General features: G+C 33.5%; 2 protein-coding genes and 1 long non-coding RNA gene across 5 annotated transcripts; all 3 read left to right on the plus strand.

The window, feature by feature from the left end:
* Positions 1-1,399: 1,399 nt before the first annotated feature.
* LOC125675577 (uncharacterized) lies at positions 1,400-2,820 on the plus strand. Its single transcript, XM_048913317.2, has 2 exons — positions 1,400-1,703; positions 1,946-2,820. The coding sequence occupies exons 1-2, from the start codon at positions 1,674-1,676 to the stop codon at positions 2,348-2,350; spliced, it is 435 nt and encodes a 144-aa protein (XP_048769274.2). The 5' UTR covers positions 1,400-1,673; the 3' UTR covers positions 2,351-2,820.
* A 2,996-nt stretch (positions 2,821-5,816) lies between these two features.
* LOC125675622 (uncharacterized) lies at positions 5,817-7,941 on the plus strand. Its single transcript, XR_007370579.2, has 2 exons — positions 5,817-5,943; positions 6,997-7,941. It is a non-coding gene; the product is annotated as an uncharacterized LOC125675622 (long non-coding RNA).
* A 2,635-nt stretch (positions 7,942-10,576) lies between these two features.
* On the plus strand, positions 10,577-16,224 carry LOC125676943 (uncharacterized). 3 transcript variants are annotated; one of them, XM_048914815.2, is made up of 2 exons: positions 10,577-10,824; positions 14,651-16,224. In XM_048914815.2, exon 2 carries the CDS (start codon positions 14,651-14,653, stop codon positions 15,761-15,763), a length of 1,113 nt encoding a protein of 370 aa, XP_048770772.2. In that variant the 5' UTR covers positions 10,577-10,824; the 3' UTR covers positions 15,764-16,224. The 3 variants fall into 3 exon arrangements, with proteins under 3 accessions (XP_048770772.2, XP_056013753.1, XP_048770771.2); XM_056157778.1 differs by lacking the exon at positions 10,577-10,824 and adding an exon at positions 11,308-11,662; XM_048914814.2 differs by lacking the exon at positions 10,577-10,824 and adding an exon at positions 11,310-11,646.
* The last annotated feature ends 1,972 nt before the right edge of the window (positions 16,225-18,196 follow it).

The following is an 18,196-nucleotide window of genomic DNA, read 5'->3' on the forward strand; positions in this document are numbered from 1 at the left end:
CTAAAAATTTATCATCAATTGTCTGTATAATTATCTGTATAACATAACCTTTCTTGTATTGACAAATATATGTTGATATAGTGGATTGAATAGTTTAATGGCCAGAAAAATGAAAGAAACATTTAAGTGATATGGACATTTATGATGCAAATTTAATATTGAATGTCAAATTATGTTCATAAAAATTATGAAGAGGTGGTTTTTCATTTATCACAACTAATTAAATGATGCAAACATAAAATACCACTGTTTCTCGCCAAAGTTGCAAACAAATTTACACGAACACGAATAGATTTCAATGATTTAACTGATTATTGCAGTTAAATCTAGGAGTACTTGTACACACGCTTTTCACTTTCATGTATGTTCTTACCTTATGCACATCTGTATTCTATCATCTATATTGATGCCAGTATTGATGATATGCAGCAATGTATCAGATCATCTATATTTTAGAATCTATATTCATATTTTAGAATCTAAACTGTGAAGTCTAGTTCTGAATCACCGTGCAAATTCTAGTCGTGGTATGTCTATTCATATTCCTGTGTCAAATGAGCAATTCTTATGGAACAATATGGATGTATTTTCATCTATTTAACAAAATATCTGCACCATCAATTTTTGAACAATTCACAAAATACCAAGACACTTTGTTCGTAAAAATACAATTCGCCATTTGAAATCGTTGTGTGATACATTCAATTTTCGTTTATTCTACCTTTAATAGAGATATATTGTATGGTGTATTGGTAATATTTGAATGGTTTGCCGATATTTTAGAAAATTAACTTGAAAAGGTTTTGTTGAGTTGAAAGGACTCTAATTTGATAATTGAAACAAATGATTATTTTTGTACAGATTCCAATACACAAATTAATTCTGATAACACAACTTCAAAGTATACCTAAAACTTTCTACATTCCAAACTTAATATAATTGAATATTCTCAAACGTGATATTGCCATAATATTCTTTACAAATAATGATAATAATAGCCATACTTTTGTTTTACGTAATTCCGATTTTGACAGATTTCGGTGCATAAATACAAGAAAGTAAGAAAAACAGCAATTAACGATACCTTGTATGTGTCATATCGTTTAATTTAAGTTCACATCGTGAAAGGTACGATCAAGTTATTCATTCAATAATTATGTGTAATTGTATGGAAGTAAACTGTCAAATTCCATGTTCACGTTGACCCCATCAGATATAAATTTCAGTCGACTTCGATATTTCTGTACACTTTACTTCTCATAAGCAGATGGTGTAGTGTGCCTATTCAATATTGTTTGGATCTGTTACCTGGGATTATTGAAGAATATCATTCTCCAGCTTATTTGTCCAGATGTCAATCGACACACTTCAATCAGGGAGGGATACATTGGTGCATTCATCGGATCTATAAATTTAATTTACAATTTAGCCAAATTTCCTATCTGGATGTGGTCACTAATTAACATTTAAGACAATTCCGTCCGAATTAATTGCTTGATGTGATGATCCTGACAGGTCCTGTGTTACCTGACAAAAACTAGGGCTAATAATTGCCGTCTTATTAAATTAAATGGTGGAAATTATAAGATAATTGAATATTAATTAAGAAGTCGGCTCATATATCTTCGTTTTCATCCCACGTAGCTCAGTACGTGTTGTGTCTGTTTCAGAAGATGGGTCTCATTGCGACAAGGAGTGTCTCGGTAAGTGTTGAGCTTATCGTATAATCATATTAAACACTGTTTATGAATTCTTACTCAGTCACATAATCAAGATTTCACTAAAATAAGCTACAAGTTTTCCATTATCTAATATGGATTATAATTTTTTGTTGATTTCACCTTTGGCCCAGGGTATTTTCAAGAAAAATTTTGAAACCAAAGACAATTGATGTAAAATGTGATGTACTTTTTCCATGTATTGATTCATTTTCTTTTATTCTCAGATGCTTTTCTGGTTAATGGTTGTCTACCTTGTACTCACTAACGCACAACGAAGACAGAAGAAGTCTTGTAGAGATACATGCTATCCAATCAGAGTCAAATGTATGTCAAAGTGTAAAAAAGGCTTCTGGCGAAATTTGTCAAAACCCAAATTCCTGATGTGTTCCGAAAAATGTGATCTTGGAGCATTTATGTGCTACCCACGTTGTGACTGCGTGGCTTTGACGGAGCGGGAAAAAGCAGGATGCGATAAGACGTGCGATTCATTTCCCTTCAGGAGTTCCTTTGACAGATCTCATTGTCACAAGGAGTGTAAATTTGACTATGAGGACGCCCAAAAGTCTTGTACAGGACGACATCAGATTCAGAGGGCTGCAAATACTAAAAATGGACAACAGAAGACATGAGTTAGAATATGTGCAAATAAACTCTAAACAACATGGTCAAAAAGACCTCAGAAAGGACAGCGCATGCCCAGTCTTTCCGCTGCTTAGTACAATCTAAGTTTATTTATTTACTTGTACATCCATTGTGTCTGCCGTCCTAATAACATTTCTGTATGCGAATGTTCGTGGAATCTTGCGACGGGTGCAGGGTCTCAGTTTAATTTCCATTGTAATTATGCATATCATCTAAAACTTTCATAAATTAGATTTTAATGAAGCGTTTAAACTATCCATTGTACGCTTTATTTTGCAAAAACTAAAACAACTACTAAGTGTTTCTCCATGCAATTTACACCGGAGTTATTGTCCTGTCAAATGTAAACCTAATGGTGTTTAAATCTCAAAGAATTTGCATAATATAATGTATAATCATCAAGTGAAATTATCACTTCTTTGTTGTGTTACGTTTCAAATAAATTGTTCAGAATATCTTTACTGGGTTTTTTTTTTGTTTTTTTTTGTCGAGCTAGTTTCTTATGTCCTTCAGTTTGATGTTGAGTATATTTCCTTTGTCGTTTCAAAGAAATAAAAAACCACCCCAAGTGAAAGGTGAAAATAACGAACAGTGATCAATTTCATAACTTTTATACGCAATACAAAATAGAGAGTTGAGCAAACATGTACCCCTGGAAATACCAGAGGTGGGATCAGGTGTCTAAGAGGAGTAAACATCCTCTGTCATCCGGTCACCCTATATCTTGATCAAATATTGTTCCAATAGAGACAAACTAACCATGCTACTTGTGACAACCAACAAGTCATCGTGTTCAAAGTACATGTACATTAAAATGATATTCTATTTTTCGGAAAATTAAATTGTTATATATTTTCTGTAAAACAACAGATCGTATGAATTTGAATCCCTGTTGTATGTATTGAAAACTCTTTTTTACATCAAATTAAATTCTTTATCGTTATTATCGATTAAGACAGCAATTAAGATCTTTCTATAACATCATTTCCACACGTGAACAACGACTGAAAAGAGGCTTCCAGTTTTCAGATGAAGCATAGATTTGCTATCAACGACTGGACAATTCCGAACTACTCGTAGTTAGGAAAGAAAACATTAATTTTATGCTGCTTGTTGGGCATACCTGTAACACTTTACATATTCCTCGCCAAAAGGACTACAAATACTCATCTTTGCTTGTCACATCAAAATTATTTTCATTTTTCATTTTTTGTTTTTCCACAAGCTACACATGATGTGTGGGTGTGATTAAAAGAGTTGTTATAAATTTTGATAAACCAGTTTTATTATTCACAAAGATTGTGCGTGACTGGTAATTAGTGTCGATTTACTTAAAGTCTTTAAAGTTGTTGTTTTTTCGGGGGGGGGGTGTTTTTTGTTGTTGTTGTTTTTTGTTTTTTGTTGTTGTTTTTTTGGTTTTGTGTAATTATTGCATTCTGAAGATGAAAACTATATTATAGCATCCTGGATATATTTGTCTATCGTAGCATCCTGGATATATTTGTCTATCGTAGCATCCTGGATATATTTGTCTATCGTACCATCCTGGATATATTTGTATATCGTACCATCCTGGATATATTTGTATATCGTAGCATCCTGGATATATTTGTCTATCGTAGCATCCTGAATAAATTTGTCTATCGTAGCATCTTTGAGACTTAGAGTATATTCTAACATCATGGATATATGGAGTCTATCTTGGTATCATGGAGACGAAAAGTCTATCGTAGTATTCTAGAGACTCTAGTAGTATAGTCTATACTAGTTTCCTAAAATACATAATTATGGTATAGTTTAGCATCCCTGGATATATATATATAGTCTCTCCTAGCATCTTGCATGTAAAGAGTATAGTATATTGGACAAATGGCGTCTATCCTATCCAAGTATCCAGGATACATATCCTAGTGCCCTGGACACAAAGTATGTCCTAACATCCTAATACTTAGGGACTATTTTAGCATCATGGATACATAGAGGATATACGGTCATCCTGAATACATAAATTCTACCCCAGCATCCCGGATATATTTAGTATTAGTTTGATATCCTGATCAATAAGAGTCTATCCTAGTATCCTTGACAGCTAGAGTCTTCCTAGTATCGTAGATACTTAGATCCAAATATCCTGCGATAAGTATATCCTACCATCTTGGAAATATGGAGTTTATTCTTGGGTCTATCCTAGCATCCTGGATACCTAACGAATGATCTTACAATGAACTGGAAAATTCCACTATGTAAAGTTGGTCGTAAGTCGTAAGTTCTTTTGTAAAACGCACCCCTGGGTACCTAGAATCTATCTTAGCATTCCGGAGACATCCTGGAGATGTAGTCTTTTCTAGCATCCTGAATACATAGTCTACCTAGCATCCTGGATACATAGAACATACCCTAGCCTAGTCTATCCTAGCATACTGGATACATAGTATATACCATAACATAGTCTATCCTGGCATACTGGATACATAGAGTATATCCTAGCCTAGTCTATCCTAGCATCCTGGATACATAGAGTATATCCTAGCCTAGTCTATCCTGCAATACTGGATACATAGCATAGTATATCGTAGCATACTGGATACATAATATATGCTAACATCCTGGATATATGATATATCGTAGCATACTGGATACTTGGAGTTATTAATAGCATCCTGGGTAAAATGAATCTATATTAGCATCATATACTTTTAAGTCTATCCTAGCCTAGCATCCAAGAGACGAAGAATCTATTCTAGCATCCTGGATACAATCTATCCTACCAACGTCGATTCAAAGCGTCTTATCCTAGCATCTGATTGCATGGATATTTGTAGCATATCGTCATTTACCTAATAAAAAGGTGGAAATAACGAATAGTGATCAATCTCGTAACTTCTATAAGGAATACAAAATAGAGAGTTGGGCAAACATGGACTCCTGGATACATCAGAGGTGGGATCAGGTGGCTAGGAGGAGTGAGCATCCCCTGTAGACCAGTCACATCCGCCGTGAGCCCTATATCGTTCAATGATGTTTTTCAGATGTCGTGCGCTTGGTGATGATGATTGTCAAACACTCAAACTTTTACCATGTCGCGCCCCTTACTTATATCATTACAGTGTCATCATCCAAGAGCTTTACTGCAGTTGTTACTTATGAAAACAAGTTTTTTAAATGCTTTTTTAACACAGAAACGTGTTTTTTTATTTCCCTCCCATCAAAAGAATTCGTTGAGTGACGTCAAAACAAATTAAAGGCTTTTTAAATTTCAAGCTTTAATTGTTTTTATGATTCTAATTTTGATATGCCAAGCTATAACGGTACGTCAACAGATTCATATAGGTAATACAATAGGAAAAAATGAAATGCCTGATAAAGAGCACCGGATCTTGACATGTCAAGGAAAAAGAAATGTCACGGAGAATTTACTCAATCTGACCGCAAAACGGCAGTATTTAATTTTTCAGATTAAAACATGATGTTATTTGAATATGACATACACGCTGTATCCCACGTATAATTTTATGCAATACGTATTTATTGTGCTCCACGCAATCCTACATCTGAAAGAAGTCCGACCAACAGATTAAAGGTAAGGTACATATCTGAAGTTCAAGTGTACATGTTTTTGTAAATAATTTTAAAAATAAAAATCCTAGGAAATAAAATATAATGAAAGAAATGTTTCATTAAATCAGCATCCAAGGCTATTGTTGAATATATTCATATCAAAGCTGTTATTTGCATAGATTGTACGAACTCATCTTTCGGTGATATTTTTCAAGCATTCATCTCGTTATAGAGCAGATAAAAGATAATTAAAGAAATGTTACATCAAATCAACGTCCAAGGCTATTGTGGAATTTATTCATATCAAAACTGTTATTTGCATAGATTTTACCAAATTATGTTTCGGTGATATTTTTCAAGCATTCATTTCGTTATAGAGCCATTTGTAACTGAGCTACTTGTTTAATTCCGTTGATCAAAGTAGATATTGGAAAAATGATGGTGTTTCAGAAGATTTTATGAACAGCGTGTCCATTTCATTATGTTCACATTAACAGCAGAGTTTTCGTAATCATAAACAATCCAAATTTCAGTTCTTAAAAAGACAGCTATTCAAAACAGATAGATTGTGCGTTTAAATATTACAACATTCAAGAACCTGGAAATATGTGTACAATATATAAATTATGTTTTATGTGTATAATATATAAATTCTGTTTTACTGAATTCAAACTCAAAACATGACGATGAAATAAATGTAATAATAAACAAACAAAATATCGCCTACTAATCACAAAATAAACAAATCTAATCGGCAATTTTCAAATTCAGGAATTGTAAAATTAAATTAATTCGAATGTGAAGTACAAATGTACAAAGCAATTCTAGTGTCACAAAATATATGAACGTTACTTGGCAGGTTCTTTCTTAGGAATATTCACATCACGAAATTTATTTTAGAACTAGAATCACAACTCATTATTCTCTTTTCTAAGTCATGATGGTATGATTCATATATCCGTTTCGTATCTCAACATTACACAAATTTAAATCGTACCACCAGTACATCCCTACTCTGTAGGCATTTTTATGTTGTGCTAACTCCAAAATTATTCTTTTTTTATTCACTTTGCAGATGCATTTACTTTTTGTCTCCATCTCTCTGTGCATTATTTGTGTTCTGGGGGATAGAACTTTTTGTGAACAGGAATGTTATCCCTACAGAACAAAATGTCACACGGACTGTAGGAAGGACTATATGTCCAACTCTTTCAAGAAGAAGTTCCAGGCATGTTCCAAGAAATGTGAAGCTGAATTTAGGAAATGTGATGACACCTGTGAGTGCAAGGCCTTGAACAAAAGAGAGCGAGCTGGATGTAGGCACAGCTGCAAGAATTATGTGTATTTGAACGATTTTGACAGAAAGCAGTGCTTGATAGAGTGTAAATTCGATTTCAGTGAAAACTATAGTAAATGTTGAAGAGTATGTCAATTGACTTTTCGTGTGGTCATCATGATAATTGTAGATTTTCAATTAACAATTTATTTGTAGCCATCATCTACCTTTTCCATTTGTCAGGAAACTGGTGTTTTCTGCACACGTAACACGTAAGAAACTGTAAAAATGGCAAAAACTCATGAAGGCGAATGCACTTCAACATGAACTTGATTTAAATAGCGTTTTATCTGTCTTCTGTTGTCACCAGTAATAAATTGGTGATCGTCTAAACGCTTGGGGAAATATTTGTCCTGTATGATGCATAATGAATTGGGAGTTTTTAACCCAATGCGAGAAATCCATTCTATTCCAGCATACGTATTTCAAAAATAAAATTGCACATATTTTATTGTACATCCTCCTAGTTTAACGACTGATAACGCAGCTTGATATGATAAATTGTTCATTTGATATAGCAAACATGAACTGAAAATGGAAACGGTTTTATAATACCGTCACGACTCTGTACGTGAACGGAAACAAAATCTAAGAATGGTTCCATTTTTAGCCGTTGTATGGGATTGTTCTTGGATTTAATCATTTCTTATATGTTTATGACAAATAAAGTTTCAAGCAAACAGAGTATATATTACTGAATTGTGACATCGCCAACTTGCAACAGTTTATGTGTTGTTTAAGAATCAAAAAGAAAATGGACATTTTTCCCCACCGTATTTTACTCGAGAAAAATTGTTCAAAGATGTCTACCTCGCTGTTTTTAAAGATTATAAATTTATTATGATATGGTTAATTACATATTTTCTGTTTAGTTATAGATGATACAGTTGCTTAAAAGGCTAAAATGCCTTCAAAATGTGGCAGGACACTGACGAGAAAAAAATTATGTTTCCTCATAATTGATATCTTCTCCAACAGAACTGGAAAAAGGAAATACTGATATCTAGTGATCAGTCATTCAAAATTACTTTTTAAAACACAACTATGATTCTACGCATAGGTATTCTGATGATGATATTCAAAATATACTGAAGTTCCTTATTGACAATATCTTCGTAGTCTTTCGTGATTCCATGGACACGAATTGTGCTCCTTTATTAGCTGACCTCTTTTTATATTCTTATGAAGCAGAATTTACTTAAAAACTTCTACATGAGAAAAAATATTTCTTGCTGTGGTCTTCAACTTGACAAATCGATATATTGACAACGTTGTATGTATTAACATCAAAAGGTGAAGATTACGATTAGTGATCAATCGCATAACTCTTATCAGCAATACAAAATAGATAGTTAGGCAAACACGGAACTCTGGACACACCAGAGGTGGTATCAGGTGCTTAGGAGGAGTAAGCATCCCCTGTCGACTGGTCACACCCGCTGTAAGCCCTACATCTTGATCAGGTAAACGGAGTAATCCGTAATCAAAATCAGTGTGCCAAGAACGGTCTAACAATCGGAATAAAACATGTCAGACAGCATTTGACCCAATGAGATATTGTATTGGCAAACGACCATAGAATTTGCGAAATGTTGACTTTAAACGAGACGGTTGAAACCCCTGTACCATCAACTTGATTATTAGTAGCTTGCCTCGATTTAAAAACTGACTATACGCAGAACAAGCTCTTGCGTATCGAATCAGTTGAGAGATATAAACACCATATGCAGGTGATAATGGAATATTGCTACCTAAATATGGAAAGTTCACGATGAAGAAGCTGAAATTATCCCGTTTATCACAATGTTGAGTTGCTAGTTTGCATTTGATATATAATTTTGATAAAATATCTAAGTATGAAGCAAAAGTGGACGACGCTGTGGTGTCTTTTACATAGTGTCCATGTTCACATGGATATACATGTATCGAATCGACATATGAATGAAAATTAGCGACGTCGATATATCTAATGTTTTGGTACAGTACGTTTGAAGTTTCTCCATCACAGTTAATATTTCCGTGAGGTAGAACATTTACTCGATCCAGCAATGTATATTTCTTTGTAAGTGTTTTTCTGACGTTTAGGAACCCAGTATAGGTACGGTAACTCATATCCATCCATCCCATTGACTATGAAAATTCCAAGAGAACTATAGAAATCAACATTATTCTGGATGTATTTTTCATATTCGAAGGAGATTTGGTGGAGAACTTCAAGAAAATAGGGGAAAATCACGCCTCGGTCATTTTCTAATTCACTCGGGTTGGAGAGTCATATCACTGTGAACTGACCATATACAAACAGCTATAATGCTATGATCTTCTACAAAACGTAACGTAGTTTAGTACATGTATTATATGATGCCATAGTTAGTAATGTGACGACATTAACTATTTCCGACATACCCGGTAACATATTTCAATCACGTGATCAATATGCTGACTATCATTACACTGGTTTGACGGAAAAGAAAAAGAATCCATCTGTCCATGACGTCATAGTAAATGATATAGACTACTGCTCAGATACATTATTCTAAAACAGTACTCTATTTTCAATTTTCATATCGATTTTTATAGAACCATGCTTATGTATGAAGATCGCTTAATTTGCCACCAACATTGACAACATGCTTTTGTTTCAAAACTAAGTATATTTAGTGCAAAGATCCCGAAGTAACTCTTTTCTTCTCATCAATTTGACCACATTGGCCAAGATTTGGAAGAAAAGTCTAAATAACATCGAGTTCAGGTTTATCATTTTTTGTAGTGTCCTGAAAAATAAATTCTTATAAATAATGAAACTTTTACTAAATTTGAGTAAAACTAATTATGACACTATGGTATCAGGAAATTCAAGGAACTGTGCATATTATCAAGAAATTCATTGAAGTATACTTTCTGAAATTGAATAAGAATTGGCTTTTCTTGACCGCTTTAGAATTTTGAATTTTATAGATTTTCGAGATCAAGAAATGTGTCCTTCTTTTCAGAGATCGCCAAAACAATGAAGGGTGTGCACAATAAATAAAAATGAGCTCATACTCATTCCACTAAAAGTCACTTCTGAATTCCAAAGTCGTCATGTGTTGTTATATGCGGTCCTAATGTTATTATCAGTGATTGAAGGTGTATTATGAAGACCATTTCATAATGTGTTGCTGAGATCAGATTTCAGATTAGAATTAATCACAAATTAATATCATTTAGTGTCTTCTGTCTACCTGGTTGAAGGGACTTGTCCCATTGTCGCAAGCATGAGTGTATCCCTACAGTTCGCGAATATAAAGAAACCTTTTGATTCTTATATTTGATCCTGTGCAGGACATAAGAGCTAAAACGTTTTTGTTTACTTTTTTAAATCCTACCAAACAAATGTGCATGGACAGTAGTTGTTCCTGCTCACTGCACTAAACATTGCATACAGATCTTTATCACCATTCAAGTGTCTAATGCGCAGTTTCTTACTGAAATCCGATATCAATCACAAAATGGCGTTTTGCGGACTTTTCTGTTGATAAGTGGTGATCGTATAAACTCCATGAGGATAACATTGACAACGGAGCGGTAAATTTCAATATTTTCAAATCTTTTCAGTGCCTTTCAAGATTTGGTAACATAATTTTCACCACAATCAAAAGAAAAAACCTGACAATTTATATGACCTTGATCGTTGTATCTACTTCCTGTGCATAGCCATATAGTTACCTCTATTTGTAAACATTCGTGTTTTTGCTTTGGTTTACATATATGCCAATCGTCAACGTAAATATCATCTTTTTAAAGGTAAATTTATCCTCCACATATCTCACCAGAAATCGGGAGGCTAAGATTCCAGTCGTTTACTTTCACTTCCAATTTTACATTTTCATGAAAATGATTAAAAATACATGTAACGTTTGGTCTGTTTTCGATTGAACAGTTCTCTGCTGCTGGATTATTTAATGCAAAAGTATTGAGAAAACAAAATATCCACTGCTTGCTATCACAATATTGAAAAGAATTGTAATAAATAAGTATTAATATCATTTAGTGTATTCTGTCAACCTGGTTGAAATGACTTGTCCCATTCTTGCAAGCATGAGTGTATCCCTACAGTTCTCGAGTATAAAGAAACCTTTTGATTCTTACATTTGATCCTATACAGGACATAAGAGCTAAAGCTTTTTTTCGTTTACTTTTTTTTAAAATCTGCATATCCTTAAATGTGCATGCACAGTAAATGTTCCTGTTCATTATACTAAACATTGTATGCAGATCTTTATCACCAGTCGAGTGTCTAATGCGCAGTTTGTTATTGAAATCCGATACCAATAACAAAAATGGCGTTTTACGGAGTTCTCTGGTGATAAGTGGTAATTTTATGAGGATAACGTTGACAACTGAGCGGTAAATATCAATCTATGTGCAATTATTTTCAAACCTTTGAGTGTTCAAGATTTGGCAATATGATTTTCACCAAAATCTATATCAAAATAAAAAAAAATTAACAATTTATGACCTTGAGCGTTGTATTTACTTCCTGGTTTACTTACATGTCTATAGTCAAAGTAAATATCGTCTTTTTAAAGGTAAATTTATCCTCCACAACATATATCACCCAAAACTCGGGATTCTAAGACCCCAGTCCTTTACTTTCACTTCCAATTTTACATTATTATGAAAATTATTGAAGATACATATAATGTTGATGACTGTTATAGTTTGAACGAATAGTTCAGTTCTCTGCAAATAGATTATTTAATGCAAAATTATTGAGAAAACAAAATATGCACTGCTTCCTATCTAAATATTGAAAATAATTGTAATAGATAAATATTCCTAAATATATTTTGATAAGTAAAGCTATCGTTACTAGTTACAAAAAAATTTATTCCATTGACAATAAAATTTAATGAACGGTGGAGATAACGATTAATTGATTGATTAATTGGCTGTTTTCCGCCACACTCAACATTTTTTTAGTTATCTAGTGGCACCCAGAAGGTAACGAGCAATGATCAAATATAGCAACTCCTATAAGCAATGCAAAATAGAGAGTTACGCAAACATGGACCCCTGGACATACCAGAAGTTGGATCAGGTGCCTAGGAGAAGTCCGTGTTTGCGCAACTCTCTATTTTGCATTGCTTATATGATTTATGAGATTGATCACTGTTCGTTATCTTCACCTTCATATTCTTGAGGCTGAATGTATTCAAACAATTCTACATCAGAAGAATAAAATTCTTGCAATGGCCTTCAAATCGACATTTAAGGTATATCGATATCGTTTTATGTATTAGCAATAATCGTTTTCATTCCATTAAACTCAATATAAAAGACACCACAGTCTTCCACATCTGCTTCGTCCTTAGATATTTCATTGAACATAGATGTTAAGAGCCAGTTAACAACTTACCTTTATGACAAATGGGATCAATTCAGTTTCCGCATCGTCAACTTCCATATTTATGTATCCCTTTATTACCTACATATGGAGTTTAGGTCTCTCAACTGATTCGATACGCCAGAGCTTTTTCTGCGTATGATCAATTTTTAAATCGCTGCAGGCTACTGACAAATAAGTTGATGTTAAAGGGGCTGTATCGTTTAAAGTCAGCATTTTTCAAATTCTGTGGTCGTTATACCAATCTATGAATGACTCTGTTTACCTTATTAAGATATAGGGCTCACGGCAAGTGTGACCGGTTGACAGGGGATGCTTACTCCTCCTATGCACCTGGTCCCACCTCTGACATGTCCAGGGGTCCGTGTTTCCACAAGTCTTAATTTTGTTTTCCTTAAAGAAATTATGAGATTGACCACTATTCGTTACCTTCACTTTTTTCATTATGTAGTTAGACCTAACGAATTGTGTACGACAGAAGCCATTTCCGTTCCAAAAATTCAATATTCTCGAATTGGTGTGAAATTCATTTATGTCCATGTTTAAGTAGTCAGAATCAAAAGATAACATTTTATACATAGTACTGATTTTTTATGGGATATAAACGACATATATATCAACAATGTTTACTCATGACGCTTACACTTTCTGAAGCCAAATCGCTTTGGGAAATGACAAATGTTGGCCAGTTGAAAGACAATGGGGTCCAAATATTTACGAAATCAGGATTCGTTGCTAGAATTATAATTACTTTTACATCCCTCATCTATTTAACGATGGATTCTAAATTCATTTCAAAATTTCTGGTGGCTGTGTAGTTTAAGAACATCAGATTTATACTATAAGTGAACTTAGTTCCATAACTTTGCACACTTTGATGTACAGGAATGCCTATGATCATTGTGTCATTGCGCACTTCAAAAAAGAACATTAGCATTCTTTATCATAATCGTATTTGTTTGCGAATGAAAACTGTAGTTTTTAAATGATATTCCATCGAAACAAATTAAATCACATCTATTATGTAAACAGTTTTCCAAACCCAATTTAAACTGGAATTTTTTAGAACAGAGTCCTTTCTGTTTTTCTATGCCTATGTTTAGTAGATAAATTATATATGGGAACTCATTGAAGACCTACATTGTGTGACATTATGGTAGATCTCATTTAAAGAAACAATATGATTCACAATCCATGTACAATGTTGTCAACCATACTATGCAATTCAATATATTGTCCTGTTGTACGATAAATACTAGTATATGTTTCGAAAAAATTTACACAAATCACCGCATATGAAAAATCTATTTTTTTTTATTCTGCTGTTAAACTATATAACAGTGTGTACATGGAAATATCAATTCCTAGTTTGGTATTAAAGTAATTCCACCCTCGTGTGACGTCATAAGTTTTTGAAAAATTAGTATTTCATTAAAATTTGTGCACAATAGAAATACATCTTTAAGAGGAATTTGTTCACTTGGTATAATAAAAACTCTGGTAAAAAAATTAATGTTGAAAGGGTTTATATTTTCTATAAATAATCAGTTATCTATATTACAAAAATGTTGTCAAGGGCTAAAACTCCTATACTGGTATTTTTCTATTGTATGTTTATTATACAATGATTTCTATGATATCCACAATTAACTCATATATATTTTTATAAAGCAGCAGTTTTTGTTAACTTTTGAAATTAAAATTTTGTCATTTCAACCAATTTTTATGTATTTTTATCATGCTATTTAATGAAAATGTGCGATTTTCGGATATTGATATTAACGTTTTGTTTGTCTATGTCTGACATCTATAAAAATCTGGCAACATATACATTTTCTTCGGTTATTGATGAAATCGGCCTATATTAAGTGGAAATCAATATAACATTTCTACTTTGAACCATTAATTTTAATAAGTCCCATGAGGGTGGAGCTACCTTAATCATCAATCACGACTACATATCGTTTGATTTTTTACAATTATTGTCTATCTTTTTTATGACAGATGCAGCAGCCTCCACCAAAGGAAACCCAAATAACCGATCTGGACCATCTGGTCCGACTCACACAATCAGCAAACCTTGCTCTGAAGCATTGCAAAGTCATTCGAAATGGATATGACCATCATTTCATATTACTGGGTCACACTTGGGACAGCCAATCATGTCAAAGAATACATTTTACTGGGAACTATCGTACAGCTGTAGCGATAGGTGGTGTTGGAAGAGTAAAGCGAGACCAATACTCCAGTGATGATATCAAAGCTGATATTGGGAAGGGTCTAAGTTTAATTGAGAAAGACGACTACCCTAGAGAAGTAGAGGATATGGCAATAGCATGGAGTAGATGGCTGAAAAGAGAAGGAGAAAAAAGGTACTACGTTACATTCAACAACTGCGAGCACCTTGTTTCATACATATTGACAGGGATTGCGCATTCAGAGCAGTGGACCTTGGCTACTTTGACACAAAGACTAAAGGGAGATGTTTTAGATATCCTAATTTGCGAGTGGAAAGAAACTTTATTTAAAGCTGGGGCAAGTCTTATCAGTTCTTTGTATTCGAGGAAACTCACAAGAATGTCTGTCGTTGAAGTAAGACAAAGAGTGAATACGAGTTCGAAGACTTGGACTTCATTCATTTCAAGAGTCGTCAAGAAATTTCGCCCAACATCAAAAGCAGTGACTCCACCAAATGTTTTTAATACCTACATAGAAAGATTTTGCACAAAATATGGAATCCCGCTCGAACATGTTGCCCAGCCTGAAAGATTTCTATATGACATTGCAATGAAGATTTTTCTTCTTAGTCTGAAAATTGTACAACACTCCTTTGCATTTTCTGTAGGTTTGGAAATATGTAGCATTTACCAAATGTACAAAGTGTGGTATGATAAGAAACAAGACAATATATCGGAATCTACGTACAAAAGGGAGATGCTGAAAAGAGTCATCGGGTCACTGTATGCCATACTTGGTACTAGCGTAGGGTGTCTTCTGGGTTTCCTTCTGTCCACAACAGAATGGAATATCACTTTCCTCTTCGGCTTCCTTGGAAATATCATTTTTCGCTTGATGGCCTCAATTTCCACTGCTGCTTTGATTGATTGGGTACGCTAGCAGATAAAAGAGTGTTGTATTGCTATGTGGAACAAACGGTCGTTCTGTACCACTTCCAAAAAGAACATTTGAAGCATATGTATCTATGATTAAAGATACAATGCGATAAAAAGTCAAAAGAGATATAAAAGGTTTTCTAAGAGTAAACTTCACAAAACTTCAATTCATTGTTGCGGAAAACCCTAATTAAATTCCTTTAAAAAGTTCACTCGAATGATCAAGAGAGAGATCGTGATGTCAAGTTACGTCCTGACACTGTATTTTACATCATTGATGTTACTTTAACTGATATTTGGGTACAAATAGTGTTGTCTAATTACTATATATATAATCTCTATATTTCATTTCTTTGGAATTGTGTGTATATCTTTTAGCGAGTTCGTGTACACTATCAACTAAATATGCTTACATCCTGTGTCTATTATTACCGGATTGATAACTCATTACATGTATATATATGTATTTTTTTCTTTTCTTTTTTCAACAACGTTTATAAATGGATCGTTCATCAGATCCGGTCTACATTACAGAGACATTCAATCAAAATCTAAATTAAGAATTTCTGATTATGACTTGATGTAACCATACGGTACCAGAAGGTGCTGTTGACAATAGTTGATGCATCCAATCAAACTGAACCAATTAGCTAGTGAATAACTAGTGGTACAAGCCAATGAGGTAACCAAATAAAATTTCGAAGTTTAATGCAAAAAGATCCTTATTTCTCAGAACCTCCTAAAAGAGCTAATAAAGTTCTCAAAGTCACAGTATCTGACCTTAGATAGCATTTAGTATGTTTATCTATTGAATCATGTCATGGTCTACCGATAATATGTGAGCATTGCTGTACCATAGATGACCTAACGATATCATAAACTCTAGCATTCAATACTGAGGCTCCAGCTGCAAAGTTCAAATATGACCCAAAGAATGACAGAGAATGTCAGTCTTTTCTCAGCTTGGTCATTCTGTTTTATTTTTGACTTAAAATGCAAAACATTTGTGTCTCCTATTGTAATTATATGTCATTATGGGGCTAATCGTGGTCGCTTGCGACGGGTCCAAGGTTGCATATTAAAATTTTCACGACAAACACTCCCTGAAATTGCATGTAAATTAAGTTTTTGATATTTTTAATGTACATTTCATTATGTAAAATCTGCTAAGTACTTATCCATGTAGTTCAGGATAGAATTATTATCCTGTCGTCTCGTAACTTATAGAAGCAATGTGCAGACTACATTGTACATAAAATTCATTAACCTGCATAATAGCAAGCGCGTGTCATTATGCCGTGTACAAATAAATTCAATTTTAAAATCTGTGAATTATATAGTCGAATTAAATGTTTATACCTTATGGTCCGTCAAAATGCAAGAAACAAAATAAACTCTTCATCTATTTGCAGTTTCACTTTTAAATAGATTCTTCTGAAAATCACCGCCGTAAAATGGCTAAAATATTGCCAAAACAGCGTAAAACCATTATCAATCAATCAGTCAATCTGAAAATCAAATTTCGTGTCGCCATGCTTTTATTGCAATATGCTGAAGTAATTCAATCAGTCCAAGAACAATCGTCTTTGCATTATCAGTGGAATTGAATGAAAACAGAAATCAAGCAGCAATTCCGTTACAGCTCAGTTTAGCTGAACTTCGCTATAGTTTTACGTACGTCAGTCATAGTTTAAACAATATCTATTAAATAATAATCAACATTGTACAATATACATTTGCGTATAATGGATAGTGGAAACAAGCCAAACGTCATATAACACTGTTTAACAAGCAAGTGTATCACATTTGTTCTTATAAATGTCTTCCTAGTCACTCTGACCACCACTAGGGACAAAAAATACTTCTTTCTATTCACATTAGTGTCCTGGTTTGGATTTCTCCAAAAAACAAATCTCAAACTTAAGTTTGAGTTTTCTTTTATTTGAGTAGTCAAAAACTCTCAGATTTAAGTTCTTTTCGAGAAATCCAGGTCTGTTTTCACTGCCTTTACCAGGTAACAAGCAAAGGCTTACTTGGCAAGATCCTATGATCCAAGGAACATAGATAAGGCTACTGTAATTGGATAATGTAACAAATACAACTATTTTATATCTTTATTATAATCTATTGCAAGAACGTCGAAACGTCGACCCCTGTATGTTAAATGTATCCCACTCATGTAGAAACCATAATGCAGTATAATAGCAAAACAAAAGGCTATCTGTTCAACTATTAATCATAATTTGTGTCTTCAAAAAACACGAACATATCAATGCAAAACCATGTATATGATTATGATTATTATGTGTTATTCAAATACTTAGTCCATAAATCGTTTACCATCAGCTATGGAATTTTAAGCAGCAACTTGCTGTTAAGAAAATCTGCCTCATTATCTATTAGAGAGATATTATATATATATAGGTATATCGCGGCG

Source organism: Ostrea edulis, chromosome 3 (assembly GCF_947568905.1).
Source record: "Ostrea edulis chromosome 3, xbOstEdul1.1, whole genome shotgun sequence".
NCBI classification, from domain to species: Eukaryota; Metazoa; Mollusca; class Bivalvia; order Ostreida; family Ostreidae; genus Ostrea; species Ostrea edulis.